This window comes from Mytilus californianus, unplaced genomic scaffold, assembly GCF_021869535.1.
Source record: "Mytilus californianus isolate M0D057914Y unplaced genomic scaffold, xbMytCali1.0.p SCAF_21, whole genome shotgun sequence".
Lineage (NCBI taxonomy): Eukaryota > Metazoa > Mollusca > Bivalvia > Mytilida > Mytilidae > Mytilus > Mytilus californianus.
In genome coordinates, this window is record NW_026262670.1 from 4,129,642 (window position 1) to 4,142,867 (window position 13,226).

The 13,226-nt window shown below is 30.6% G+C and overlaps 1 protein-coding gene across 1 annotated transcript in view; it reads left to right on the top strand.

Moving 5' to 3' along the window:
- LOC127731837 (uncharacterized) overlaps nucleotides 1–13,226 on the top strand; it is a 395,646-nt gene that overhangs the window by 87,768 nt on the left and 294,652 nt on the right. Inside the window, exons 3-5 of the mRNA XM_052240678.1 lie at nucleotides 2,080–2,103; nucleotides 4,521–4,604; nucleotides 12,692–12,793. Coding sequence (XP_052096638.1) covers nucleotides 2,086–2,103; nucleotides 4,521–4,604; nucleotides 12,692–12,793 — 204 coding nt within the window. The 5' untranslated portion in view covers nucleotides 2,080–2,085. The remainder of the gene's footprint in view (nucleotides 1–2,079; nucleotides 2,104–4,520; nucleotides 4,605–12,691; nucleotides 12,794–13,226) is intronic.

The window sequence follows — 13,226 nt, forward strand, 5'->3', positions numbered from 1 at the left end:
TGTTAAAAAAGGGGGAGGGGTTTTTCACTTGTCGCGCCGTATCTCAAAAACAGTTTATTATTATTTCGTAAAAAAAGGGGGTTTTCGCATGTCAGAAACTATTTATGATTATTGCATAAAAATTCACACACAAGACAACGGGCATATCATGCGCTCATGGCGCAGCTGTTTATTCCAATTTTTTTCATTTTTGCCTGTTATTTGGAAAATTATAGGAGCTAGCTATAGGTTAAAAGTGTAAACTATAATTACGATCAGCATGACAAGATCTTTTTACCTCAGTTTTTTTTAACTACAAGTTTTGAAGTTATTACCCCTGAAATATTGATTTTTACAGGTTTTTGTTCATGCCTGCGACTTCTCTCGCAGAAAGCTCGACAGGGATAGTGATCCAGCGGCGATGGCGGCGCTAACTAACTACTAAATAGCTAAATATTTCAGAAGCTAGAATACTTGGATGTTTCATACTCTGTAAATAGATGTTTTATGTTATGAAGTTTCCGTCTGTCATATGATATGATATGTCCATTTTCCTTGACCTCATTTTCATGGTTCAGTGACTACTTGAAAAAAAATTCTAAGTTTTTTTCTATTGTTAATTTCTCTCTTATTATGAGTAATAGGATAACTATATTTGGTATGTGCGTGCCTTGCAAGGTCATCATGCCTGTCAGATAGTTTTCACTTTACCTTGACCTCATTTCACAGATCAGTGAACAAGTTTTCGTGGTCAAGTCCATATCTCAGAAATAAGCATATAAGCAATAGGTCTACTATATTTGGTGTATGGAATGATTGTAAGTTGTACATGTCCAACTGCCAGGTGTCATCTGACTTTGACTTCATTTTCATGGTTCAGTGGATATAGTTAAGTTGTTTTGTTTTGGTCTGTTTTTCTAGTACTGTATGCAATAGGTCAACTATATATGATGTATGGAAATATTTTATTATGTACAAGTTAGTCTGGCAGGTTTTATTTGACCTTGACCTCATATTTATGGCTAATTTCTCAATGTTAAGTTTTTTGTTTTGGTTGTTTTTCTTAAACTATAAGCAATGGGTCAACTATATTTGGTGTATGGAATGATTTTAAAGTGTATATATACTATATAGATATAAGAAGATGTGATATGAGTGCAAATGAGACAACTCTCCATCCCAGGCACAATGTGTAAAAAGTAAACCAATTTAGGTCAAAGTACGGCCTTCAACATGGAGCCTTGGCTCACACTGAACAGCAAGCTATAAAGACCCAAAAATGACGTGTAAAACAATTCAAACAGGAAAACCTTTCTTGCAGGTATCATCTCAACTTGACATCTTTTTCATGGTTCATTGGTCATTATGATGTTTTCCTGGTTTAGTTTTTTCCTTAAATACTATATGCAATAGGTCAACTATATTTGATCCATGGAATGATTGTAAGGTGTATATGTCTGTCTGACAGGGTTCATCTGTCCTTTACCTTATTTTCATGGTTCAGTTGTCAATATAAAATTTTAATGATTTGGTCTGTCTTGTATACTACTAGCAAAAGATCAACTATATTTGGTGTATGGAATGATTGTAAGATGTACATGTATTTCTGGCTTGGTTTATCTAACCTTGACCTCATTTTCTTTGATCATATTAAGTTCATGTGATACTTGTAGTAAAACTTTATATTAAGGAATATCGACATAAATGGTCAGTAAAGAAGGCGAGACATTTCAGCATGTGTACTCATGTTTGCAGTTTTGGCTGTTATCTAAAAACCTATAGGACCTAGGTTAAATATGAAAATTGCAAAAAATATCAGCAACACAAAGAGTAACTAGTATGTGCAGATAAAAATCGTAGTGAGCAAACTAGCGATATTTTCACCAGGTGAGCGACACAAATTTCAAATAGTGCAGAAAAGTTGAGATAGTCTTTTAGATGCTAGTATTACATGTTTTTGGATTAGATTAATATCTGAAAATATTAGGTCAGTAATTTTCAAGTCCATAATGATCATGTATTTTCAATTGGCATGAACAATTATAACTCAATGATAACTACAACAGTATATATTTGAAATATTTTTTTTTCTATTTTTAGGATATAATGGAATATTGGAATAAGGTAAGATTTACTTTGAAGTCCAATTGTCATGTGACCTTTTATTTCCATTTTCTTACCAAAAATACATGTATGTGATGATTTGAGATACAAACTAGTAGAATTCTACGTGACCTACAAAAAAAGATATTACAAGATCAAAGATAAAACAAACACAACAAAGATTGGGACAAAGAAAAATGTACTACAAACATTTGACTAAGGTGTTGCTAATAACAACTCATAGCAAAGATAGACATAAACTGCATGAAATTTCTTGCCTGTTTTATTGTTATGCCCCCGCCATAGCGGAGGGGGCATTAAGTTTTACCCTTGTCCGTCTGTACTTCCGTACGTCCGTCCGTACGTCCCAAAATTGGTTACTGTTCTCTAACTTTAGTTTGCCTCTACCAAATGTTATGAAACTTATCAACAATGTTTATTATCACAAAACAGAGATCAAGTTTGAATTTTGGTGGCGTCACTTTTACCATTCTAGAGTTATGCCCCTTTACAAATGAAAAAATTGCTGATTTTTTTGTTTCTGTTCTCTGACTTGAGTTTACCTCAACCAAATGTTATGAAACTTATCCACAATATTTATTACCACAATACACAGATCAAGTTTGAATTTTGGTGGTGTCACTTTCACCGTTCTAAAGTTATGCCCCTTTCCAATGGAAAAATTGCTGAAATATTAGTTTTTGTTCTCTAACTTTAGTTTGCCTCAACCAAATGTTATGCACAATGCTAATTACCATAATACACAGATCAAGTTTGAATTTTGTTGGCATCACTTTTACCGTTCTAGAGTTATGCCCCTTTACAAATCTCAAAATTGCTGAAATATTTGTTTCTGTTCTCTAACTTTAGTTTGCCTCAACCAAATGTTATGAAACTTATGCACAATGCTAATTACCACAAAACACAGATAAAGGTTGAATTTTGGTGGCGTCAATTCTACTGTTCTAGAGTTATGCCCCTTTAAAAATGAAAAAATTGCTGAATTTTTCGTTTCTGTTCTCTAATTTAAGTTTACGTCAACTAAATGTTATGAAACTTATAAACAATTCTTATTACCACAAAACTCAGATCAAGTTCAAATTTGTGTAGTGTCACTTTTACAGTTCTTGAGTTATGGCCCTTTATTACGTTATATGCAAGCAGGGGCATCATCTGTTTCCCATGGACACATTCCCCATTTATTTTTTATAAATCATTAGTAACTTGCCAGAAATCCTCTGAGGTCATGGTGTCAGTAACTTGGAGCTGATTATCATGCATAATTTAGTGGCAGTTTAGTGTTTTAGGTTTTTTCATTTTCAGAAATGTATCGAATGTTTTTTAAATATAAGTGTATACACTCTCTTAAGGTTTATTCTATATCTAGTACCCTTCAGAATGCTTGTTTACAATGTCAAATACATAACCTTATTGAGTTGTTAGAGAAAATATTGGACAATTTTTAATAAATAAAAAATACAGAAGTTCTCTCCTCTTGCATTTGTTAAGTTCGTTAGTTGAAAAAAAACATCTATTTTATGGTATAAAGTGTAAATTGACACAACGCACATTGTTATAACAAATTGTTATCCAAAAGTTTTTTTATGCCCCATCAACTGAAAGTTGGGGGCATATTGTTTTACCCCTGTCTGTCCTTCCGTCCCATTATGGGTATATAGTTATTCCAGATAACTCCTCATACAGTTTGAATGCTAGAAAGTTTTAACTTTGCTGGCTGTTTGAACATATATTGAAGGTGTGCATGTCGTCAGGGTTTAGATTTTGATTAATTTTTGCTCTTTTGGGAGATAGTTGAACTTTTTTTTGGAGTATATATTTGCATATTTAAGAGGCGCATAGCGTTTCCAGATAACTCCTCCTACAGTGAACCATAGACCTATGTGCTCCCATGCTCAACTTTGTGTATGTTAAAATAACACTTTGCATCTGTGAGGGCATCATTTGTGTCTCCCAGACACCATAATATCTCAAGGAAAGGATAAGTTTGACCCGAACTTATCAAGTCATTTTTCCGGTTTGCTGGTGAAACAAAGAAAACACTTGTTTCTATAATGCAAAATACACAAATACATTCGGATAAATCGATTTAGATTGCCATCATTTTGATGATATTTAATTTATATTGTAAAATGTCAGCTGCTCGACACAATATGAAGCCTCTGAACTCATTCGCTGTGCTCCCATGAAAAAAGCTTCATATTGTGAATCACAGCTGATTCTTAACAATGTCAATATGCAGGCAACCTGATAACCGGTACATATCCTCTCTGCCTGAATGTTATTTGAAGTGAGGATACCCCCGATTTATATAGTTATTTGTCATGCAGGATAATAAATAATTATTGCTTTATTTAACAGTTGTTTCATTTATTTTTCATTACAATCTATTAAATGTAAAATCTATGTTTTACTTACAGAAACTTCTTGCAGATGCTGGGAATGGAGATATAGAAGCTTTAAAATTAAGCCTAGAGAATAAAGCAGACATTGATTATCAAGATGTAAGTAAAACAGTCTCATTAGGTACAGTAGTAACATCCAAAGTAGTACTAGAGCAAATTAATTATGTACAGTAAAAAAAACCACACAACTACAGATAACTTCAGAACATAGTAGATCTTACTTGAGCAATATAAATCACATAACTACAGGTTACTTCAAAATACAGCAAATTGTAATAGAATGAAATACAATTGCATGTTACTTCAAAACCTGACAGTTGAACATAAACAGTATAAAACACTTACTTTAAATAACTTAAACCTTGCTGGTTAACAATACAGCAGATTAATACAGTATAAATCAAAACTGCAAGTCAAGTCATAACATGACAGTAAGAACATAAACAGAATAAAATGCACAACTATTAGTCACTTCAAAACATGACAGTAAGAACATAAACAGAATAAAACACACAACTGTTAGTCACTTCATGACATGACAGTAAGAACATAAACAGAATAAAATACACAACTGTTAGTCACTTCAAAACATGACAGTAAGAACATAAACAGAATAAAACACACAACTGTTAGTCACTTCAAAACATGACAGTAAGAACATAAACAGAATAAAACACACAACTGTTAGTCACTTCAAAACATGACAGTAAGAACATAAACAGAATAAAACACACAACTGTTAGTCACTTCAAAACATGACAGTAAGAACATAAACAGAATAAAACACACAACTGTTAGTCACTTAAAAACATGACAGTAAGAACATAAACAGAATAAAATACACAACTGTTAGTCACTTCAAAACATAACAGTAAAAACATCAACAGAATAAAATACACAACTGTTAGTCACTTCAAAACATGACAGTAAGAACATAAACAGAATAAAACACACAACTGTTAGTCACTTCATAACATGACAGTAAGAACAAAAACAGAATAAAACACACAACTGTTAGTCACTTCAAAACATGACAGTAAAAACATAAACAGAATAAAATACACAACTGTTAGTCACTTCAAAACATGACAGTAAGAACATAAACAGAATAAAATGCACAACTGTTAGTCACTTCAAAACATCTCAGTAAGAACATAAACAGTATAAAATACACAACTGTTAGTCACTTCAAAACATGACAGTAAGAACATCAACAGATTAAAACACACAACTGTTAGTCACTTCAAAACATTTCAGTAAAAACATTGACAGAATAAAACACACAACTGTTAGTCACTTCATAACATGACAGTAAGAACATCAACAGTATAAAACACACAACTGTTAGTCACTTCAAAACATAACAGTAAGAACAAAAACAGAATAAAATACACAACTGTTAGTCACTTCAAAACATGACAGTAAGAACATAAACAGAATAAAATACACAACTGTTAGTCACTTCAAAACATGACAGTAAGAACATCAACAGAATAAAATACACAACTGTTAGTCACTTCAAAACATGACAGTAAGAACAAAAACAGAATAAAATACACAACTGTTAGTCACTTCAAAACATGACAGTAAAAACATAAACAGAATAAAACACACAACTGTTAGTCACTTCAAAACATGACAGTAAGAACATTAGCAGAATAAAACACACAACTTGTTGTCCCTCAAAACATTTCAGTAAGAACATCAACAGAATAAAACACACAACTATAAGTCACTTCAAAACATAACAATAAGAACAAAAACAGAATAAAATACACAACTGTTAGTCACTTCAAAACATAACAGTAAGAACATAAGTAGAATAAAACACACAACTGTTAGTCACTTCAAAACATTTCAGTAAGAACATCAACAGAATAAAATACACAACTGTTAGTCACTTCAAAACATGACAGTAAGAACATTAGCAGAATAAAACACATAACTATAAGTCACTACAAAACATGACAGTAGGAACATAAACAGAATAAAACACATAAATATAAGTCACTTACACATGACAGTAAGAACAGAAACAGAATAAAACACATAACTATAAGTCACTTAAACATGACAGTAGGAACATAAACAGAATAAAACACATAACTATAAGTCACTTAAACATGACAGTAGGAACATAAACAGAATAAAACACATAACTATAAGTCACTACAAAACATGACAGTAAGAACATAAACAGAATAAAACACATAAATATAAGTCACTACAAAACATGACAGTAAGAACATAAACAGAATAAAACACATAACTATAAGTCACTACAAAACATGACAGTAGGAACATAAACAGAATAAAACACATAACTATAAGTCACTACAAAACATGACAGTAAGAACAGAAACAGAATAAAACACATAACTATAAGTCACTACAAAACATGACAGTAAGAACATAAACAGAATAAAACACATAACTATAAGTCACTACAAAACATGACAGTAGGAACATAAACAGAATAAAACACATAAATATAAGTCACTTAAACATGACAGTAAGAACAGAAACAGAATAAAACACATAACTACAAGTCACTACAAAACATGACAGTAAGAACATAAACAGAATAAAACACATAAATATAAGTCACTACAAAACATGACAGTAGGAACATAAACAGAATAAAACACATAACTATAAGTCACTACAAAACATGACAGTAAGAACAGAAACAGAATAAAACACATAACTATAAGTCACTACAAAACATGACAGTAAGAACATCAACAGAATAAAACACATAACTATAAGTCACTACAAAACATGACAGTAGGAACATAAACAGAATAAAACACATAACTATAAGTCACTACAAAACATGACAGTAAGAACAGAAACAGAATAAAACACATAACTATAAGTCACTACAAAACATGACAGTAGGAACATAAACAGAATAAAACACATAACTATAAGTCACTACAAAACATGACAGTAGGAACATAAACAGAATAAAACACATAACTATAAGTCACTACAAAACATGACAGTAGGAACATAAACAGAATAAAACACATAACTATAAGTCACTACAAAACATGACAGTAGGAACATAAACAGAATAAAACACATAAATATAAGTCACTTAAACATGACAGTAAGAACATAAACAGAATAAAACACATAAAATATAAGTCATTACAAAACATGACAGTAAGAACAGAAACAGAATAAAACACATAACTATAAGTCACTACAAAACATGACAGTAAGAACAGAAACAGAATAAAACACATAACTATAAGTCACTACAAAACATGACAGTAGGAACATAAACAGAATAAAACACATAAATATAAGTCACTTTAACATGACAGTAAGAACAGAAACAGAATAAAACACATAACTATAAGTCACTTTAACATGACAGTAAGAACAGAAACAGAATAAAACACATAACTATAAGTCACTACAAAACATGACAGTAAGAACATAAACAGAATAAAACACATAAATATAAGTCACTTAAACATGACAGTAAGAACAGAAACAGAATAAAACACATAACTATAAGTCACTACAAAACATGACAGTAGGAACATAAACAGAATAAAACACATAACTATAAGTCACTACAAAACATGACAGTAAGAACAGAAACAGAATAAAACACATAACTATAAGTCACTTTAACATGACAGTAAGAACAGAAACAGAATAAAACACATAACTATAAGTCACTACAAAACATGACAGTAGGAACATAAACAGAATAAAACACATAAATATAAGTCACTTTAACATGACAGTAAGAACAGAAACAGAATAAAACACATAACTATAAGTCACTACAAAACATGACAGTAAGAACATAAACAGAATAAAACACATAACTATAAGTCACTTTAACATGACAGTAAGAACAGAAACAGAATAAAACACATAACTATAAGTCACTACAAAACATGACAGTAGGAACATAAACAGAATAAAACACATAACTACAAGTCACTACAAAACATGACAGTAGGAACATAAACAGAATAAAACACATAACTATAAGTCACTACAAAACATGACAGTAAGAACAGAAACAGAATAAAACACATAACTATAAGTCACTTTAACATGACAGTAAGAACTGAAACAGAATAAAACACATAACTATAAGTCACTTAAACATGACAGTAAGAACAGAAACAGAATAAAACACATAACTATAAGTCACTACAAAACATGACAGTAAGAACATAAACAGAATAAAACACATAACTACAAGTCACTTAAACATGACAGTAAGAACAGAAACAGAATAAAACACATAACTATAAGTCACTACAAAACATGACAGTAGGAACATAAACAGAATAAAACACATAAATATAAGTCACTTAAACATGACAGTAAGAACAGAATCAGAATAAAACACATAACTATAAGTCACTTTAACATGACAGTAAGAACAGAAACAGAATAAAACACATAAAAAAAAGTCACTCAAACATGACAGTAAGAAAATGCATAAAAGAATAAAACACACAACTGTTAGTCACTTAAACATGACAGTAAGAACATAAACAGAATAAAACATATAACTATAAGTCACTTAAACATAACAGTAAGAACAGAAACAGAATAAAACACATAACTATAAGTCACTTCAAAACATGACAGTTAGAAAATGCATAAAAGAATAAAAAACACAACTATAAGACATTTCAAAATAACCAATTATTACAGTACAAAAATACAAGTCAAGTCACTTAAAAACATAGCAGGTTGTAGATATAAAGTATAAAACACACAACTACAAGGTTGTACATAAAAAGTATAAAACACACAACTACAAGGTTGTACATAAAAAGTATAAAACACACAACTACAAGGTTGTACATAAAAAGTATAAAACACACAACTACAAGGTTGTACATATCACTCAATGTAAATCCGACCTGTGATCAAAATACAACAGTGAATGTGAAAGCTACCTGCAATCAAAGTACAACACTTAATGAAAAATCTACCTGTAATCAGAGCTCATTGGGGAATTTGAAACATACCTGTAATCAAAGCACATCACTAAAAGTGAATATGTGAGACATACCTGTAAACAAAGCGAAACATGCCTGCAATCAAACACATCACTAAATGTGAAACATACCTATTATCAAACAAAACACTGCATGTGAAACATACCTATTATCAAACATAACACTGAATGTGAAACATACCTATTATCAAACATAACACTGAATGTGAAACATACCTATTATCAAAGCACAACACTGAATGTGAAACATACCTATTATCAAACACAACACTGAATGTGAAACATGAATGTTATCAAACATAACACTGAATGTGAAACATACCTGTTATCAAACACAATACTGAATGTGAAACATACCTGTTATCAAACATAACACTGAATGTGAAACACTGTAATCAAACACAACACTGAATGTGAAACATATCTATTATCAAACACAACACTGAATGTGAAACATACCTATTATCAAACACAACACTGAATGTGAAACATACCTATAATCAAAGCACAACACTGAATGTGAAACATACCTATTATCAAACACAACACTGAATGTGAAACACTGTAATCAAACACAACACTGAATGTGAAACATACCTATTATCAAACACAACACTGAATGTGAAACATACATGTTATCATACACAACACTGAATGTGAAACATACCTATTATCAAACACAACAATGAATGTGAAACATACCTATTATCAAACACAACACTGAATGTGAAACATACCTATTATCAAAACACAACACTGAATGTGAAACATACCTATTATCAAATACAACACTGAATGTGAAACATGAATGTTATCAAACACAACACTGAATGTGAGACACTGTAATCAAACACAACACTGAATGTGAAACATGCCTATTATCAAACACAACACTGAATGTGAAATATACCTATTATCAAACATAAAACTGAATGTGAAACATGCCTATTATCAAACACAACACTGAATGTGAAACATACCTATTATCAAACACAACACTGAATGTGAAACATACCTATTATCAAACACAACACTGAATGTGAAACATACCTATTATCAAACACATTACTGAATGTGAAACATACCTATTCTCAAAGCACAACACTGAATGTGAAACATGCATGTTATCAAACACAACACTGAATGTGAAACATACTTATTATCAAACACAACACTGAATGTGAAACATACCTATTATCAAACACATCACTGAATGTGAAACATACCTATTATCAAACATAACACTGAATGTGAAACATACCTATTATCAAACACAACACTGAATGTGAAACATACCTATTATCAAACATAACACTGAATGTGAAACATACCTATTATCAAACACAACACTGAATGTGAAACATACCTATTATCAAACACAACACTGAATGTGAAACATACCTATTATCAAACACAACACTGAATGTGAAACATGAATGTTATCAAACACAACACTGAATGTGAGACACTGTAATCAAATACAACACTGAATGTGAAACATACCTGTTATCAAAGACAACACTGAATGTGAAACATACCTATTATCAAAGACAACACTGAATGTGAAACATACTTATTATCAAACATAACACTGAATGTGAAACATACCTATTATCAAACACAACACTGAATGTGAAACATACCTATTATCAAACACAACACTGAATGTGAAGCATACCTATTATCAAACACAACACTGAAGGTGAAACATACCTGTTATCAAACACAACACTGAATGTGAAACATACCTATTATCAAACACAACACTGAATGTGAAGCATACCTATTATCAAACACAACACTGAATGTGAAACATACCTATTATCAAACATAACACTGAATGTGAAACATACCTATTATCAAACACTACACTGAATGTGAAACATATCTATTATCAAACACATCACTGAATGTGAAACATGCATGTTATCAAACACAACACTGAATGTGAAACATACCTATTATCAAACATAACACTGAATGTGAAACATACCTATTATCAAACATAACACTGAATGTGAAACATACCTATTATCAAACACTACACTGAATGTGAAACATACCTATTATCAAACACATCACTGAATGTGAAACATGCATGTTATCAAACACAACACTGAATGTGAAACATACCTGTTATCAAACACAACTCTAAATGTGAAACATGCCTATTATCAAACACAACACTGAATGTGAAACATACCTATTATCAAAGCACAACACTGAATGTGAAACATACCTATTATCAAACACAACACTGAATGTGAAACATACCTGTTATCAAACACAACACTGAATGTGAAACATGCCTATTATCAAACACAACACTGAATGTGAAACATACCTATTTTCAAAGCACAACACTGAATGTGAAACATACGTATTATCAAAAACAACACTGACTGTGAAACATACCTATTATCGAAGCACAACACTGAATGTGAAACATACCTATTATCAAACACAACTCTAAATGTGAAACATACCTATTATCAAACACAACAGTGAATGTGAAACATACCTATTATCAAACACAACACTGAATGTGAAACATACCTATTATTAAAGTACATCACTGAATTGGAAACATTGTAATCAAAGTACAACACTGAATGTGAAACATACCTGTTATCATGATTATACTGAATCTACACTAAATCATGTTGTTAATCAGACAGTTTTAATGAACAAGTATTTGTAATAATTATATCAAGTGGGGTCTCATTTTACTCATATTATTGTTCTGAATCAGAAAATATTACTCCTTTTCATGTTTCTTTAAAAAAAATATTTTATTAAAATGAATTATTCAACTGAATCTACACTAAATCCTGTTGTTAATTAGACAGTTTTAATGAACAAATATGTGTAAGAATCATATAAAGTGGGGTCTCATTTTGCTTGTTTTGTTCTACTGAATCCATTGATATAATTATTTTACACATTTTATGAAAAAAATAAAAAAAAAAAAATTTATGATATCAGGTTTAATGGAAGTTTTGACATATCACAACAAAACATGTTTATTTATTGTTTATATAGAATATAAATACAAGTGTGACTGGTCATTTTATTCAGTTTTGACCACTGATTCATGTGATATATATTTTGTTTATATTTATTACACAACATTGTCCAGTTTATCAGACAAGTTTTGATGTCAGTTGTATTATTCCAGGAGTATGGAGAGACAGCATTAATGTTTGCTGCCTGGAGAGGACACCTGGAGGTCTGTAGACTTCTCATTGATACAGGATGTAAGATCGACACCACATCAAGAGTATGTTATCTACTTAGTCTGATCACATTACTATTAATCAACACAAAATCATGTTGTTAATTAGACAGGTTTGATGAATAAATATTTGTAATAATTATATCAAGTGGGGTCTCATTTTACTCATATTATTGTTCTGAATCAGAAAATATAACTCTTTTTCATGTTTCTTTAAAAAAAATATTTTATTAAAATGAATGATTATACTGAATCTACACTAAATCATGTTGTTAATTAGACAGTTTTAATGAACAAATATGTGTAAGAATCATATAAAGTGGGGTCTCATTTTACTTGTTTTGTTCTACTGAATCCATTGATATAATTATTTTACACATTTCTTGAATTTGTTTTTTTTTTTAAGATATCAGGTTTAATGGAATTTTTGACATTTCACAACAAAACATGTTTATTTATTGTTTATATAGAATATAAA